The sequence below is a fragment of the Bacillus rossius genome, chromosome 1, assembly GCF_032445375.1.
Source record: "Bacillus rossius redtenbacheri isolate Brsri chromosome 1, Brsri_v3, whole genome shotgun sequence".
Lineage (NCBI taxonomy): Eukaryota > Metazoa > Arthropoda > Insecta > Phasmatodea > Bacillidae > Bacillus > Bacillus rossius.
This window is the reverse complement of record NC_086330.1, coordinates 94,718,326-94,738,052: the sequence shown is the minus strand read 5'-3', so window position 1 is coordinate 94,738,052 and position 19,727 is coordinate 94,718,326. Positions and strand designations below refer to the sequence as shown.

The 19,727-nt window shown below is 35.8% G+C and overlaps 1 protein-coding gene across 5 annotated transcripts in view; it reads left to right on the top strand.

The window, feature by feature from the left end:
* The window catches only part of LOC134540247 (zinc finger CCCH domain-containing protein 18-like), a 173,137-nt gene extending 157,604 nt beyond the window's left edge, over positions 1 to 15,533 (top strand). For all 5 annotated transcript variants that reach the window (XM_063382899.1, XM_063382872.1, XM_063382909.1 and 2 more), the window contains exons 13-14: positions 5,308 to 5,390; positions 10,587 to 15,533. In XM_063382899.1, the coding sequence (XP_063238969.1) occupies positions 5,308 to 5,390; positions 10,587 to 10,706 (203 nt within the window). In that variant the 3' untranslated portion in view covers positions 10,707 to 15,533. The remainder of the gene's footprint in view (positions 1 to 5,307; positions 5,391 to 10,586) is intronic.
* The last annotated feature ends 4,194 nt before the right edge of the window (positions 15,534 to 19,727 follow it).

Below are 19,727 nucleotides of genomic sequence, written 5' to 3'. Positions count from 1 at the left end.
GTTCCCTTAAGTGCTAAACAAACAACTTCAGAGCATTGTAGCTGGTGGCTGATACAAACATTTCTTTGATTACAACTTTAGAGATTAATAATGAAGTTATTTTTAATTTCCTTGTTTTATTGCATAATTGTCACACACGCATAATCGTTGCACCCATATATTAGGGCGTTAAAAGTTGGATAAAAAAAATTTCTCGTGTAAACGTTTCATGATGCTTTTGGTCCCGCTATTAGATTCCGAGCGCTTTGTGTAGGTATCTTTTCCGTATAAAACGTATTTTAAAGTAAAAATCTAATATTTATTTGGACATTACCACTTATTTAATTAACGGAAATACGAAGTTGTCTAAAGTGTCAATTTTCTTTTAAAGACTCTTGAAACGTTATAACCTTCATCTATTTGTCTGCATCGCTGCGGTGTACTGCTTATAAAAATGCCAGCGCTAGTTGGTATCATTCAAGTTTGTTATGTTGCTTCCCGTATAGAGTGCGCACATATAGTTGAATATCGATATCTCGCCAATTCATGCAACGTGCCGAGTTAACTACATTTAATAGACTGCACTCTTTTGTGGTAAGTGTGTACTATGATGATAGTTACGCGTTAGTTCATGGCACAGATTCAAGTGGCTTACATTCGAGTCACAGATTTTGTTTTTCTATTTAACTCTTTCGCTGCGGGATAAATAATTGTCATCTACCTATACCCAGATAGTGTTAAAAATATTGAGAGAAAAAAGTATGAATAGTTTTGTTTAGACTTAGAATATTATTATTATTATTATTATTAAACATAAGAATGTAGTAAAAAGTGTAAAAAAAAATTAAAATTTCTTACATATGTTTACACAATTTTTTTACAATTTTAATTTTTTCAGTTTTTTTGTGTACCAGTTTAAAATTTAACTAAAATTAAAACAACCTTCATGAAAAGTATATTTTACTTAAGTTTAACTAAGAAATCCTTTATAACTTGCTTACACATTATATAAAATATTTACACATTTCACATTGTTAGAAAAAATACACATATGAGAAAGTGTAAAAATTGAGAGAAAAACATTGGAGTGAAAATACATAGTTGTTTTACTACCCAGTACCTAGATACCAGAAACATTTAAAGAAATTGCTGTAAAATATTTTTTACACATTACATAAAAAGGTTTACACATTGTTACATATACATACCGTATTTACTCGCATATAGGTCGCGGCAATTTTACCAGATTTGATGGGGAAAAAATGAAGTGCGACCTATATGTGAAGAAAATTTTTGAGGAATTTTTTTTGCAATATTTTGCTTTAAGATGCGAAAAAGTAGTTTATATAGGTATAGGCAAATTTATTTGCAATGTACACATACAGCGAAACCCCTTATTTACGTTACCGTTATTTACGTTTTTCCGTTATTTGCACTATATTCTTCAGGTCCCGTTTAGTTCCCATTTAGTCCAATACAATACATACTTTCACGCAAATTACGTCTCAAAAATTGAATCCATCCCGCTATTTACGTCACGTAACAACCATAAACAATCAGAAAATACTGTGGGTACTTTAAGAGTAGATAAAATTAGCTAGTAGGCCTAAAAACATCGTAAAAAACGTAACGTTTATAGTCGGCAATGAACATTTTAAATTGCAAAATATACATATTTTATAACATGAAAAGTTGCTTTTATTTTTAAACATGTAATAATATAAGCCTAGGCGTGTAAAAGTCCGAGTAATTATAGCAGGAGACAATCTAAAATGCACGAGGGAAAAACGTAAACTCACGAATGTATGAACGTGGCTGATTGTTAATTTCTGATACTGTATTTATGTCACAACTTAGCCGAAATACTGGTACGAGACAAACTTCACAAGATAAAATGAGCGGAGTCTTGGTAAAGGTTTTATACGTATTTTATAATTTCGGAAGTATTGTACAGTTGACGCATATTTTTTAAACTAACAATTTATTTCTGGGGATCGTAATTAATTAATTATTGGTATCAAGACATCAAGATGAACGTAAACTTGAACGTGTCACGGCAGCGAGAAAACTGGTGCGTATACCAATAAACTGGTATTAGAACTGGACAAAACTGGTACACGGGAGGTGGAGCTTATATTTTTTTCCGCTAAGCTCGCATCTATTGGCTGGCTGCTGATGCAAGGTCACGAGTCTGGGCGGAGCGTTGAGTGATTTATACTGCGCATGCGCAGCTCAGTGAACAAAGAGAGCCAGAAGGCGCCCCGTAACAGCAGCTGATCGAGTACAATGACCTTTCTCCTTGCACGGCGCACAGCGCGTTAATGAATTACCGGTGCGACCTATATGGGGGGGAATCTTAAATACCAAATTCAAGACCTCAAATTATGGGTGCGACCTATCTGCGATGGCGACCTATATGCGAGTAAATACGGTACTTCTCCAATTTTTTCTGTGTTACCCAGACAGTACGAAAATTGTGGAAAGAACCTTGCAATGTAAATAATTGTTTTTAACTCAGAAACTGAAAATTGCTGTTGCACACTACACTAAATATTTACACATTTTTACACATACAAGAACAGACACATCTGTAGTTCTTTTATGTATGTTATTCCTTAAAGCAGGGTACAGGGCACAGTGGGGGATGTTCAGGACAATTTTTACACATGTATATGGTTTGCTTACATTTACACTTGCCCTTTCCTCCTTGCTTATACTGGTAAGGCATAATGGAGCACACAATGCAGTTTGGCTTGTGTTTCTTGTCAATTTGTAGGCCAATGAAATGTCTCTTCACTCAGTCTGGTCAGTGGAATAATATCTGCACAAATACGTCCTTTCTTTTTTGATGGTGGTCTGCAATATTCTTCCAAAAGACTCTCAATTACACAATTCCTGTACTGTAGTGCAGACATTTTTGTATCACGTGACATATTGTACGCTATTTTTCTGTTTACTAAGGCAGCTTCAACAATGAAGTGCCATAGCACATGATACCATTTCCTGTTTTTGTGGTAATATGAGTATGATGAAGACAGTTGGTCAAAACGATCTACGCCATTTCATTTTTTTATTATATTCTAAAACCATCTTTGGTTTAGCAACTGTTCTGTACCCATTGTCTGTATTTTTTGCTCGTACATTCACTACAGTCAAATCATTGTCAAGAACAGTAGACAAAAGAGTGACCCTCCCAGTATCCTGCCATGTGCAATTAATCATTCCCTCCTCTTTATTCAACCAAAATTTTGGTTTTTCACCTTTCTTCAATTTACAAATACTGGGCTTACACTCTACTGGTATACCACGCCTGTTCGTTCAAACTGTTCCACAAGCCTCTATGTTATTTTGTCGGAGAAACTGGAACAGGGATGGGCTTGAAAAGAAATTGTTACAATACACTATACGTTGTGTGTTTTCAAATCCCAACATAATATTTCTAACTACATGCTCACCCAACCCTAAACTGGTATCAGCATTTACTTGCAGCCCACTTTTGCCTACATACACATCCAACCTCAACAAGAAACCTGTTTCACTGTCGCACAGTGACCAAAGTTTCACTCCCCATTTTGTGGAAGGTTTGGAAGGCATGTACTGCTTGAACCAGAGATGCCCTTTGAATCGAAGCATTGATTCGTCAACCGACAAACTACGACCAGGTTCAAATTCTTCCAGGTACGTGTTTTTCACAATATCAAAGATGGGACAAATTTTGAATGGAGGATCATATTTCTCGTGATTTTTTGGTAGCTGTTTATTGTTGTCTGCAAAATGTAAAAATGTTCTTAGATTTTGGTACCTGTCACGAGACATAATGTTGGCATAATTTGGCGTAGAATTCAGCCAAGACGCTTCAGAAAAATACTGCTCAATTGATGTTTTGCGACAGAAGCCCATGCCAATTTCAATGGCTGTCATTGCCTGTATATCCTCGGGAGTGCATTCTTTCCACTCCATATAACGTGAACGAGGGGATACTAAGCATACAATTTGGTTTGGTCAGACACTCAACTAAATATGTATAGACTTAGGAAAAAATTTGTAGAAATAATCTACTGCTGTATCGTTTGAGGTTAACGGTTTTAGTGATGAATGTAATGGTGATTTTTTACACCAGTCAAGACAAACATACATATTTTCAGAGTCCATGGTTATCCAGTCATTACTACTTTCAGGTTTTGTGTTTTCGGTATCTTCTGAATGCTGTTGTGAAAAGCCATCACTACCACTCGCATCACTGTCTTTATCACTTGAATGTTCAAACTCGTTATTAGTAATATTATTATGCTCATTTTCTTCCTTTTCATCTTCAGAAACACAACACTCAAACTCAGAATCTGAATCCGCAAATAAAATATCATAACATTCACTTTGCGTCAACTCAAACCTCTTCTTCATCCCAATGCCATTCATTGTTGATTACAAGGAAAATAAACACAATAGATGACGAGGTTACGGTAAATAAATATTGGTTTCCGCAGCAAAAAAAAAAACTCACAGCATCGAGATATCGATTCTGAAGATTGCAGCACCAAAGAGAAAACAATAACTTCTCAAAAACATGCCGCAAATAGAGAAATCACTTTATTCGACAAAAGTCGCATGTCGCAAGTTAGCAATATTTTATATATTCGACTTTAGTCGAATTTCACAGTTAAAGATTTAAAGTTGAAGAAAGGTTTTTGTTGCATGAATTATTAATATAAATTGTTTGGCGTGCTCTTGTATAATCCACTTTTTTTTAAATATACGTACTTTTCATGAACGGGTTTTGTTTTTATGAATAACTTTACCTAACAAAAAAAAAATTTCCAGCATAATTGTCGCACCCTTATGTTTTAAATTTGATTTTAGTATACAATGTGCTACGATTATGCGAGAAAACACTGTATACAATGCTAATGTTTAAATTTTTGAATTTTCTTTCCTCAAATATTTTTTTTCTAATCTTTTTCCTTGAATATTGTATCTTTGGAATACTGAGGATTTGATTGGCCCCTCCCTTATCACTTCTTAAATTAGTACTTTTTTTGAAAATGTTCTCAAAATCAAAATTCTTCAATATCAAGTTTACACAATTGTAATTTAAATGGTAGCCTGTATTTTCGCAAATTTCCAATGCAGATTATATATAGTAAAAGTGTCATTAGTAAATTTATTAATTGCAAATTTTAACCATAGCTTCCCTTTTTCCTTACATTTTGAAGGGTTGTAGTTTAGTGTGGATCAAGGAAAAGCAACCCTTCCAAAAAAAAAAGTAGAAAGTGCTAAATTTTTAAAAAAAAATTTTGTGAGCAGAATTGTAAGTTTTTGTATTGTTTGCAGCTGAGAGAGGCGTGGCAACGCTGGCCGGTAAGAAGCGCCCTGCAGAAGACTCTGTGCTGTCAGACCAGGCGATGGCGGCCAAGGTAAGCGTGTTGGTGTTGTGATTTATTAGGCGTTTGTGAGTATTAGTTTTTCAGTTATAATTAATTCCAGATAATAAGACTGGGGAATTTTTTTTTCCAACATTTTTCATTATAGTTTTAAATCCTACATTCACTGACCAAAAACAGTCATTTCTGGAGAAATCAATACAAGCTTCATTTTATACAGTGTAACTCCGCCTGTGGACTTGATAACCGGCTGGATTCAGTTAGGAAGTGAGTCCACAAGGTTTTGCAGGTACGTTGCATCCATGTTAAGCCACTCGCTGAGGATTTGATAGCGCAATTCCACCAAATTGCAGGAATGCTGATGTCAGCGTTTTACCCACTGTTTCATGTCCACAAATTTTCGAGGGGTTCAAGTAAGATGATTTTGCAGGCCAGTTGAAATGTAATAGGGTGGGGGAGTGTTCATTATATCAGTCACATAAGCATCCAGCCCAATGAACTTTGCTGTTATTGTCTTAAAAATCGGGGTCTATTCATCAAACAGATGTTGACTGAAAAGCTACACCTGATTATCCAGAATGTTTAAATAAAGCTGCTGGTTCATGTTACTGGTCACCGCAGTGAGTGGCCCCAATTCATGATACGAAAAACACTCCCAAAACATCACAGACCCACCTCAGTCTTATGTTTCACCAGTCAGCTACTGTCCATGCTAGATGATATCTAGCCCATTGAAGACTTGCAGCTTTATGTGCCTGGGTGAACAATGGCCTGTTGCGATGTAACCTTCTTAAATTGTTCATTGAAATGTTCTCTTGCTAACAGGTTGGGATGGACCTTTATTCACTGACTGCAGCAATTCTTGTCAGGTTTGGAAGCGACTTTGATTCACAAGCCATGAAACGTGTCTCCGGTCCTTCTGTCAGGGTCTTTTTCGACCACAATTATGATGTGTTTCGTGGCCATTTGTAGTACACCACTGTTTGCAGACACGTTGGGCAGTCTGCTGCGAAAAAAAAAACAAATACAGCGACTTCATGCACTATATGGCCATGGGCACAACCAAACACAATTGCCCCCTTTGACCACTGTCACATCCTTACATCTACCCATGTTGACGTACACTGCCTACTTGAAACATTGTCTTACTGATCGTTACTGCCTTATGCTCATGTATAGGCAGTGTGCCTGTGTTTGAGTATGGGACTCGTTCGCTGTGCTATATGTACAGACTTAACGATTCATCTGTGCATGCACACTAGGGTGACTAATTTTGTTAACCTATGAGCTTAACTTTATCAATACTTGTTCATGGTTTTTCATGTTACATAGTACAGTAAACTCTCGATTATCCGGGCCTGGATTATCCGGTTTTCGGGTTATCCGTGCTTGATTTTTTTATGAAGTTGTAAAAAAAATGTTTTTTTTTTTTTTTTTTTTTTTTTTTTTTTTTTACTGCTGACCCTTCAGACCCTCGTTCCCCGCCATCTTCACCTGTCAATTTGTCACATTTTAAACCAAAAAGGAATGCCTTGACTGCTGCTTCCGGCTTAACCCCCCCCCCCCCCCCCCCCCCTTTCATTTTCTTTTCAAGCGTTCTTTTCAAAGCGCCCCGCCACGCTAAAAAAAAAGTCCCTCTACCTCTTTTACCTTCCCACACTCCTGACGGCTGGAAGAGGCATTTTTCATGCAGTTATTTACATCAGTTCTCCCAGGCACATTTGTTTTTGTAATCATGTCTGGTAAAAGGACACGTAAAGTGCTGACAATAGCAGAGAAGTTAGAAGTTGTGGACAGGTTAAGAAAAGGAGAAACTTCCGCGAAATTAGTACAGGAATATGAAATTGTAATCCAAACCGTGCGAGACATTAATAAAAGTGAAGAAAAACTTTTTCAGTTTGCTAGTAGATCAGACAGTGTGGCAGGGCCTTCTAAATGTAAAAGCATGAAAACATCTACCCACGCACACGCACGCAACGAGGTCTCACACACGCACAAAAGGAACAAGGCTCTCGTACACACGTACACACACACGGGGGGTGGTTTAGGAATTTCCCCTGTACCGGCCGAAGCAGCCAGTATCACAATGGGAGGGGGAGGGCTTCTTGAAAATGCCGAGCGAGAGAGAGACAGAGAGAGAAAGGGAGTATGTTGTTCGCCACCAGACACCCCTTCCTCCGCCAAAAACCCCCACGCCAAAAACCCCCACCCAACAACAGCCATCATTCTTTCTGGACAGCTAGGTGCGAGTCATGGTCCACAGCCCCGGCGCCAGCATAGCCACGGCCCTCTCTCGCTTTGCAGCCTTTGTTTACTGCATGAACCTTTTTTTCCTTCTAACTAACAGTATTTTTCCTTGTTTGAAGATGCCATTTAAATCACTCTTTCTTACGAAAGAGCCAACAAGGAAGCACTCGTAATAACCAGATAAGTTTAGGATTATTATTTACGTAGTCAAACTGACGGTGCATTTCAAAACTCTCGTAACTTCGAAGGTCTCGTAGTATCCCATACTCGTAGTTATGACTGTAAAGTGCATCTTAATTTTAATAGGCGGAATTAACAAGAAAAAATATCTTGCCGCGCGAGGTAGAAAAATAAAATGCAATAGCTGGAAGGGGGAAAAAAAGGTGTATAATATTGTGCTGTGGTTCAGACACTTATTTTGTAGTGACCCCAGATAAGAGGTCGTTAAAAGGGTGGAGGGAGATGCTGAGCTGGGACTGCCGCCGCTCTCCCTCCTGTAGCAATAAAGGGGACAGGAGAAGGATGGTGGCAACACAGTGCCAGTATTGTTTACGGTCCAATAAGCTGGGACACGGTATACAAAGCCTTTGCTTGTACTCATAGAATTCTACATCGGAAGGTCCCAATTAACACGGATAATCGAGAGTTTACTGTAGTTATATATCCTTAAACAAAAAATGTATGCTTTCAAATAGTTAGGGATTTTTTTTTTGCAGTGGTTTCAAGCTGCTTTTTTTCTGCTTATCTTATTCAACTTACCAGAAAATTTCTGGTTTACAGATTGTCCCCCCATTGTGAAATAAAATTTAGTTTTGTTCTTGATATGTGCATGTGATGAAATAAAAAAGATGTTTGCTTAAAGCTTACCCTTTTTTATTGTTAATTATGGGTTTCATTATTTTCTTTTGATAGTTTCAAGAATTTCAAGAATACACAGATTAAAGTTAAAAGTGGGGCCCGGGCCGTCAAAAGTTATCAATTAAAAACAGATAATTTTACCTGGAATATAAATCTAACATTTTTTTTTTTCGATATAATCAAGCTTTCACAAAAACTAACATAATTTAAATAGCATTGTATAAAGTTAAACATTTATAAGCCCAACCAGTTGGGGGACTATGTATATTCTGAATTAACAATATCTTATCGTTGACTGTCCACTGGCGGCAACTAGAAGCGGGAGAGACGCGTAGAATTCATGTCCATGTAAAAAGCCAGCATGTAAATTTAGTTGAATTTCGTGATGGGCTTGAGTCGGAGAAAAACCTAAACTCTTACACCATCTCTTGGACCCCAACGGAACAAAACAAACGAATCCAGTGGTCAAGAATAGAATTTTCCACTCACCATTCTGGGGGTGGAATGAAGAAAATCACTCCCTTTGAAGCTGCACTAGTGCTCGCAGTAGCCACGCGCGAGTCATGCTATTGAGATTACCTAGTAATCCGAAATAAAGCGACTAGCAAACTATAAAATAAAAAAACTTAGGGATCGCTCCCAGACTACATGGTATTACATCCCTTAACTTAGTCGCGGCGATACTGCTTCCGATTGGAGTCGCGGGCGAGAAACACCTAAGAAATGCGACCATGGTGACGAGAGTAGGACAAATCAATCTATAGTGTTGCATGTTGTTAAGAACTTGTGTTAGGGGCCCGGAGGCCCAGAAAGTGAGGGAACTGGCCTCTGATTGGCTGGAGGTTGGGCCGACGAAAAAAAAATCCAAGTTGGCTGGTAGCCTAACTTAAGGGGCATCGGAGGTCACTCGCGCTCCAAAAGGCAGCGCGCTTCGTCGGGTTGCAGTTGAAACAGACTCAGGGTTAGTTCACAAAAGTCCCGCAAGAGGGACTAGCGTAAGTCTGGCACTTATGGGCCCATCTGGTTCGTGCTCTGTCGGGCTAAAAGGGATTTAGAGGTGTGATGGCTGCCAGTGGAGGTCACGGAACTAAAGTTAAGTGGTTGTCATTTTTGCCATGAGATGGCAAAGGCAGGCCTTTCGTCGGCTAGCGAAATAACCTCGATCCCGGCTCGCCAAAAGGCGGGGTTGGAGACCCCGGTCAATGCACTTAGTGGAGTTCCTGGAAAAGATGGAGGGTGTATCTGCTAGCTCGTGAGAAATGTCTTAGGGCGAATGCCGATACGTGCCCGACAGCCCTGGAACATAATGGGGCATGACTGGAGCTGCTAACTGAAGCTGAGCTCTGGGAAGTGGGCTGCCCTGGGAGGATGCTGAATAAAGCACTCTCGGTAACGAAGCCGCACACTGTTACTGGTCACGTTTGTGGCCTGAGGCGGGAAGAAAAATTATGTCTAATACTAGCTTGGCAAAATCACATCGGGCTATCGGTTGCATCGCTGTGAAAGCGTCGCGGGACTCTAGTAGGGAAGATTTGATCAGGATGAACAATGAGCTAACAAAGTTTACATTAGGGAATTTAGGTGAAAAATAAATTTGTGCCATATATTTTAAATTTGGGGCACATAACAATGTAAAAAGAACAGTAATTTTGTAATTGAAATTACAGTGCAATTCCTTAATTAAAAGTTTTGAATTTTAACTAGTACGTGAGTGAAAGTATTTATTTGCAGATGTTATTTTTCATGCAAATAATATTTTAGATATAGAATTTAAAACCAATATAGACATCAACAGTTACCTATATTTGAAAGTTACTCAAATACATTTTTATTTTTATTGTTGCACCTCAGTGCCAGCAATCGTCCATTATCGTCAGCTCACCTAGTAATGTGTGCCACAAGTAAAATTGTTAAAAAAAATTGGTTATTTTTTTTTTTTCGCCAAAATCCCTTTTACACATGCATATGTAAGTGTATTCTATTCTATGACTCATTGATATTTTTAAAGTTATTTTTATTATTTTTAAAGTTATTTTTATTAGTTAGTTGAGATTGTTGCCTAGCAATCAGGTACGTACACTTACAGGACGGAGCATGTATAATGTTACAATGCTGTGCTTGTAGATGGCAGCATTATCAAAGCCTGCAGCAAAGAAGGCTACGTCGAGACGAGAGGAACTCCTGAAGCAGCTGAAGGCAGTGGAAGATGCCATCGCAAGAAAGCGGTCCAAGATTATTCCATGAAGCTTTGCTGTGAAGGCTGCAAAAGTGGTTGCAAAGCAGTCTCGGAAAGATAAACTGAAAATAGTTTTTAAACGCAGAGTACGTATGTGAAATTTGGAATTGTAAAATAATGAAACTTTACCCAATTGCATTTTTTTTATTATGGAATGAATGAAATTGTTGATTCAAGTTTGTGTGTGAAGGGTGTTGATGGTTAAAAGAATCATGTTGGGTTTAAGGAGTATGTGTTTGGCATAGTTTTTTTTTTTTTTTTTGTGGACATTGTGCTCAGAGACTGGTTGAAGTATTATTTGAAATAGCTTTTTTCATTTCGCTAGTGCTTTTCTAAGTGTGTGTACATGTGGCTGCAAATACATTTTACTTCACTGCAATGGAATATTTGGTCTTGGAAAGTTAGTAGACATACTTAATATCTTTTATTTATTTTCAAATTTTGAAATTAACTTATTTCCATGAAGTTTTATTTTTTTTTTAAGAAATATTTTTTTTCTTTACTGTGTTTAAATACCTCTGGTGTCCAACTTACGCACCTAAAAATATTTTTGTTCCAACATTTAAACATTTGTTTAGGATAGTCTAAAATTCTAGTAATAGAGATTGCATATTACTATTTTGTCACTACTGTTGTGTGTTGACGGGAACCATTTTGTCTGCATCAAAAATAGAGCCAAGATATATGGTTTTATTTTTAGCATGATTTCATATTTGAAATGTACAATTTCTGAGTTACAAGGTAATACGAGGTGCATTTTCAATCTGAGAACATAATTAATTTTCACAATCAAAGTTCTGTAAATTATGTTAAAAACTACATACTTAAATAATGGTAGGCCCATTCAATGAATTTTTGTTGTTAAATAATATTATTTTTGTGATTTTTATTGAGATTTGGAAATTTGTTTTATTTCATGTATACTGAGTTACATCTGTGTTATTTTGTTTTAATTGTAACTAACATAAAATTCTGTCCCTAAAATAGTGTTAACTTTTTCATCGGCGTAATGCAGCTACCTCTGTACTGACCCAGATGAGCATGATGTACTGATAGGTTTGTTAAAATATCAATTTCAGTAATCAAAGCTGGTTTATGTTACAGTAGTTCATCAAGAACAGTTATTAATCAGTGGTTAATTGACCTTTTAATTGTGTCAAAATAAATTTTTTTAATCACTTTTAAAAAATTGTCAGAAATATGATCAACTCAATACTTTTTTTAGGACAAAATTATTGTATTTTGTAATTATTTTTTTTTATAAATTCCTATCTTAACTTTTTTTTCTGGACATGGATTTTACTTAATTTTCCATATTACAGGTGTTAATATTACTCAGATTTTTTTATATCAAACCTAAAAATGTTGTAAAATGCAGTAAAAAGTGCATAATACAGTAGTTATTTCCAATTTAACAGAATCTGTATACCTTATATTCAAGTATACTGCGGGTGGAATCATGCTCATTAGGAAAATTTTTGAAAAGTGGAAAAGTTTATTGTACTTGCCGCAGCAGTTATGCCTGTCTGCCTACCTCTCATATGCACTGTCATCTGGATTATTTATTGGGGGGGGGTTGTAATACTGTCCTAACTGGTGCAATGAATAGCAGACGTTGAGCATTATTTATTAGTGTGCCCTTTTGTGTATTTGGTTTCTTAGTGTTGTTACATAAATAACTTGAACATACATTGACTCTGCTAAGAAGAAATGCATGAAAAACAATGAGTTCCTTATCCCTAAAGTTGTCAGAGGTCTATTAAAAGAGTAATACATATTCACATAATTTTTTTGGTAGAGTCAAAGCGATACAGGACTGCAAAAGTGGTAGCAACAACCTGCGTTTCATCTGGATAAGTAGAAGGTTATAAAATGTGATAGTTTATTTTAAAATACACAGAGCCTATAATTTCTTTCACACAGTGCTACCTTTTAGATAAAATTATAATGCCAGTCTCTTAGTTTTTGTTTATTTGCTTCCCCTACTCTTCCTGCCTTTGTTATCTTTTCATCATGGCTGGCTGGTGCAAGGTGTTGAAAAAAATACTGGGGGAGGCTGTGCAATGCTGGCAATTTTCAAAAATAAACCAACCATTACTTTCATGTGTGGTTTGAAAAGGTCAGAAAAGCATGTGCTTACAGCAGTTTCTGCAGTCATGTAACTTGACTGCATCTCAAAGAGACACTGCAATATCACAGTTTATGGTCACAAAAACTAGTGTAGGGAAGGCTAACCATAAACTCACCTCATGGCTCAAGTGTAACATTAGGGGAAACGCCAAGCACCTTTAGTATTGCTGTGGTTTACTTCATACTCCCGATAGAACAAAATTCAAGAAAGTGCAGCCTTTTTTGTTTTCGTCTTATTAGCATGCACCTTTAGTCTCTGAGACGAGAAACTCTACGGCAAAGATGGTGAATGAGTTTTTTTTTTTTTTTGTTTGTTTTAACTGAATTGCTGATAAGTCTTAGTGGCAAACATAAATTTAAATAATTAAATTAATAATTAGACATGCACATATGTCCTGGACAAACAGAAAGTAGGTATGAATATAAGTTGTGTCTGGTAAATAAATGTTTACATGAAGGGTTTTTTCTTTCTAAGTGTAAGAATAAACATTTTGTACAATGATTTTCAAAAATATCAAAATATATGTAGAAGTAATGTCAGATTTTAAATGGATATTTTTAGAAGTGAATTGACATTTTTAACTGATTTAGCATAAAAAAGAGTTTATTTTGAAAGTTAGCTAAAATAGTATTTATGCTAGAAATTAACAGAAAATAGCATCTAAAGTGTAAATTAGCAAGAAAAAAATAGCATCTACAGCAAGATGCAAATTTTTCTTGCCCCTATCTATTACAGACCAAAATTCTTATTTAAAATTTTATATTTATATAAAAAATTAGTTGATGCCTTTGTTAAAAATAATAAAAAAAAATTCAAGACTGTACTATAGGATAGGGGAAGATTCGACCAGCTTCTGTTTCTAAATCATTGGAATCTGAATATTTTGATAACCATTGGAATCAATGGAATCGGCTGATTTTAGAATCTGAATTGACCCAACACTACTGTAAATATGTTCCTGAAGGGAGTATTTTTTTTACACAAGAATCTGGATGACTTGGCAGAATTTGATGTTGGTTTGGTTTTCTTCTACAATTGCAGAGTAGAAAGTTATGAGTTGAAATTAGCTTAAAATTTAAATATTTCTTTAAGATTTGGTTAATATAGAGGTTTTTTTTATGTAATTTTAATTATTTTACAGCCAATCTGTTAAGTTTTCTAGTACTTAATTTACAAAGAACAATTAGCTTTTTTTTTTAATCAGGTCTCTGTAATGAAAATATTTAGCTGACAAAACCATCCCCATCAAATTCTGCCAAGTTTTTCAGACATATTATTGAAATATTCATTTATTCATTCATCATGCATCTTTCCTATCATAATAGAGCCATTTTGGTTTTAACACATTGACTTTACACTTTATATTTCACTACTCACTATCTTTGGTCCTATCCAGCTCTAGTTCAATTCAAATTTCCCATTTTGCACCCTTTTCTGCATTTTGCAACATTTGTTTACTGATATATTTTAAACAGTCTAAAAGAAAGAAAATTTTGACCATACCTTAAAGACTAATTTACTTTTTCCATTAGAGATTTTCCAAACATTGTAGGCCGTTTTGAAAATAATTTTTTTTAAGTCTTAAGTTATAAGGAACATTGAACTTCGGCATCTTACTGAGTTTGTGTTTAATGATTTCCTGATACAGAAAAGAAAGTAGTAAGTGATGATGAATCGTTACACTCATTTACTGAGCATGGTGACCCTAGGTGCAGTAAAGTAGACAGTCCTGCTTCACTTGGCCATTATATCTGGCTGTATGAACGTGAAGAGTCAATGTAATACACATTCCAAAACCTTAGGCAAGACTGTCGTCATTGTGGAAAAATTCAGGGCATTCTACTTGTAACGCTATTGCTTACTTGTTCAATTGATTAAGTACTTTCTCTTGTCATGGTTTTATCATTTCTTCTTTCTTTGTATATCACTAGTGAGCATTAGTTGTGCTTAGTGACTCTTGGTAATTTAAGCTGTATGTTTATTTGTGCAATACTTACGTTTTGGATGTGTTAACGTTTTTCTTGGCACAAGCAAGGAAATGTAATGCAGACACAACACAGCAGAACCATCCGCCTTGTTGCAGTGTTCACTACTTTACTGCTACCTGGGGTGACCGTGCTTGCGAATGAGCATAAACGACTCTTGAGTATACTCTCGACATTGTACACCGTATAAACGTTCTCTTGTACCTGCATATTTATATGTTACAGCATATGCACTGTTTTGTGTGTGCCGAAACTCGATACTTAACGTATCCCAAAACAGTGTTGTTGCTAACTTTGATGATGCACTTCTTGAGTGTTGGTGTGGTTTAATTTAAATCGATAAGTGCTAGAAAAATTTTTATTTGTGAATAACTTGTTTTTGAAATCCTCTTCAGATCATAAGCTTCACAAACATGGTAACTTAATTACTTTTTATAAACATAACTTAACAGATACCCATTCCAAATGCTTAGTTGAATGTTTTGTGGTTTTTTAGTTAGTGCCATCCAAATAGCTCTCAAATTATCTAGAAATATAAATTTCCTTTTTGCCATTGCAAAGCAAATAGGGCACGAAAACAATGAACTCTTTATAATTACAATTTTTTGTAGATGTGAATTACGTATAAGTTTTATTAGAGATGCAACATTAAAAGACTTATATAGCAACATTTGCCTGTATAATACATTTTTGTGTAATAAAATCTATAGACTCTGTGATTAATGATTTTATGTTATCCTTTAAACTAATAAATATGTAGATACATATATTGCAAGTACACTAGAGTCCCGTTATGGCGAGGTGTCACGGTTCCGGGTATGATCCTTGCTATAACCGTGTCCTCGCTATAACCGAATTGGACAGATTTTGGCCCCCAAAAAATAAAAATTAACCGAAAATAGCATAAAAATTGTGTTTAAACCTGTATAATTGGAAAATAACAGGTTATATCAATGAAAACTTAATTTCTGTGAGCAGATGTGTGAATTCTCTTTAAAACGATACCCCACAAGTATGGATGCGATCACCGATTGCGTCAAAATAACCAGAATACCCTACCACGCCACGTAAGTATAGCATCTCATCCCGCAATCGATTACTTGACTTGGCCCGCGGCCAACACAGCATTGTCCTGCTATCTATTGACGACGCGGACTGTCTGCTGGTGGCCATGTTGGTTCGGGATGTAGGTAACAGGTGGCGCTAGTGTAGCGTGACGATTTAATTCCTTACAAAAAAAAAGGAGTGCGGCAACGCATGTACGCCTCAAACGAAATAGTCGCTGGAAAACTATACTTTTTTCATTTAAAGAAACCTGTAAACTTTTTTTGAAAATAAATTTGGGATTAAACTCAAACCATCACCACCCCCTTCCCGGACAGATACCCCAACAACTGACCGAAACAAAATTACAAGAAAACTGTCCTAGCGATTCAGAAATAAATACGGTAGTGCCTAATATTTGTCAGATAGTAAAATTAATAACGTGACGTGTTTGTAAACGTGGTACGACAAATAATTCTAAACAAGTTTATAAAGATTTGTGTATTATTAACGTGATCAATTAGCAACAAATATAAAGACGGCACTGACTTTTTTCCCCTAAGATAGTTATAAACAATGTTATTATTCGTTAATGAAAATTTCCTAACAAATTAAGAGCATTTATATTTTAACAAAAAGTGCGCATTGTTATGTTTAATGGCGGGAAAAAATATATTTTGTCTATTTTCTAAATAATAAGAAATGCGTACAAGTATATGTATATTCAAAGGCTTAGTTTATTCGAGTCGAGCATACCTTGGCCTTGAAGCCAAGCGGAAGTTTGATAAAAGAAAGAAAGGATGGGATTCTATTTTTAAAGCCACGCACTTAATTGGCGACTGCAAGGCTGTAGAATGTGACAGGTGTCAACGGCAAGATGTCTAGTGGCTAACGAGAGGGGTGAAGATATAGCAGACAAATAACCAAGGCGCGCTTCACGCGATCACGCCGTAAATTCCTCAAAAAGACCTCGTTATAGCCGTGTTCTTGCTATTACCGTGCTCGCTATAACGGGATTCTCCTGTATTTTAAATTGGAATGAAGAAAACTCTTAGGTATGACTAAGACAGACCTTCCACCGCCCAGAAATCAAAAATCAGGAGATTTTGTTAAGGATTATTGAACACACATACACACACACACACTCTCTCTCTCCCCCTCCCTCCCCCCCCCCCCCCCCCACCCGGTGCAATTTCTCCCAAAATAAAAAGAAACTTAACTTTCACCTCGAGAAACTAACATACCCTTTTTATAAATTACATTACACTTGTGTCACTCTTCAATACAATGAAAATTTTGAGTTATAGACTTACCAATTCTCTCTTCAAATTGCTGTTCCACAAACATTGAATTTATGGCGTTACAAAATAATAAAATAACAAAATAATTTGAGGTACTTAATTCACTGTTTGTTCAGTTTTTAAGCTCATTATCCTACAATATGGCCTAACTTTAGCATGAAAATTTAAAAGTTTGTAACACGAGCATATATTAAAAATTAAGTTACTGTCTACACACAAAATAATCACAATGCATCCATATGACTTTACTTTTAGTTCTCCAGTAGAGCTTCTTTAATTTTTGTTGTTGCAGATTTGGCCCTCTTCAATGTTGTGAATTATAACTGTGTTCAAAACAAGATCCACGTTGTAATGATTTAATGGTCAGTAGTTTCCCTAAAGTTTAATCGCTAAGGGATGATCAAAACTGAGTTTTGGTTTTTGTGACCATACTGAACACACACTCGCATTCTGTGTTGCTATGGGGAATTATCAGTATACCCAACATTACTTTAGCAAGTTTGTCATATTTACGAATGCCATCTGCAGACACAATTTCACCAACCAAATACCATTGGTATCAATCCTTTCCTCCTGCTCAATTTCTGGGGTTAGATTTTGTAACTGAAATCTACAAAACTGAGACTGCAATATGTCCATTTCTGTAGGCAAATCATCTGCACTAACACCCAACATTTTTTTGGAAATCGTTGCACAAAAAATTTAACACTTGAGAAAGATGCTGTGCTGATTGAGGATATGTTTGCTACCTCGGCATGCATCAAAACATCTCTTTTCAAAGGGAACTTGTGTATCATATAGTCACATGTTGTAGAACAAAACTTTCTAACAGAAGTAAAGAATACCTCCTTATCCTCATGCTTCAGAGAATCTACTAGAGTGGTAGTAGCACTACCAATGACTATGTCCGAGTCCTGTTTCTGATTTCCTTCACTGTGATAATCAATTTCCAGCAATGAAGGTGATTAAAGGACAACTGATGGCTTGACAAATTTGGACATTAAATTTTGCAGCATGTCAAGTAAAATAGACCTCAATAAATGGATATGAGGTGTACTTGATTACTATGTTTGGAGTTTCAAATACTGGCAAAGTACTTGACACAAATAAGCAAAATGGGACCGCACACTGTTTCGCCGGTGTAACTTGTTTTTTGTGGCCTTGATAATGGCTCGTTCACTTGAAATATTCATTGTGTTCATTGTCAATTTAAATTAATTCTGAATATGAAACTTCATTGTTAACCGAATTGGTTTTCCTGTCTCACTGTTATTGTTCATGTGTTCATCAGTATTATTCTTTTTTTTGCCTAATTAAATGCCAACTTAAATTAACTTAATAATCTGATATTATGTTATTATGTCATCAAATACCATACCTCAGTCCTTGCCATGTTATGGCCTCCCTCCTCGCCTCTCAGGGGGAGGCGGAATGGATTATTTTTTCGTCCGCAACTGCGCACGACGTCATGTGGCTGAGAGATAACCCCTGCCACTCGCACAGCCAGACAGCACTCCCGCAGATCTTCTCACTCAACTCGCTCGTTCTCCCACACTATTTCAATAAATCTTTTCAAATCTTCAACATCAATACTTTAAACCATTGCGCTTCCTACGGATTAATTATATTTTATGCACGTGCCTGAATTCAGCTGCAAAAAAAAAAATAAAACGCGTAGACAAGTTTTTTCTTCAAAAACCTTGCGAAACACTGTGTTAAAAAACATTCTGAAAGCACATTTTTCTAGATAAATGGAAATTCTAAATCACCTACGCCACAAGTAAACATTATACTTTAATATTATGCTAAGAAAACACCTCTTAGTTTAATAGTTATGTAAAGGTGGTGTGATATGTTTTAGATGTCGCACCGTCTTATCATCCACGGAGAAGAGTTACCCGAAAAGCTAACAAGACTATTGCCATGGGAATGGAAATATGGTTAAGGAAATATTTTTCAAATGTTTGTAAACAGTAAACAACATATACAAACATCTTATAACTGTAAAATTAAAATACAAACAACCCTATAGCAAATTTAATTTCAATATGAAAAAGTCTACAATGTTTACTAGAAACGAAATTGCAATAGCAATACAAAAATTTCGCAATTTTGTTACATTGTTAACATATGTATTATTTTTAATAAAGGCAATAAAAATGACATACTAAATATTTGGAATACAATAAATACCTTAAGCCCTACATAATTACTTCGATATTCACAATAAATACTTTTCTTAAATATAGTAGTCAAAAAACATCGTAAATAAATTATGAACATACATATTATGGTGAAGGAATGTGGACACTATCACACTGAAAAATCTTAGAGAGTAGTTTTCCTCATCTTATTTCTTTCTTTGCGTTTTTGGTCTTGTTCATTAACATATTTCATGTTCAAATACTTGATACGCATATACGTTCTTGTCCTGACAAAACAGTTTATAACTTCTGGATATTTATTTTCAGTAGTTCCGCAAATCATTATAGTCAGTGATTCAAAAACCCGCTCTTTTTTTTTTGCACAAATTGTTGCCATGAACATTATCAAAACACATTTCAGCAA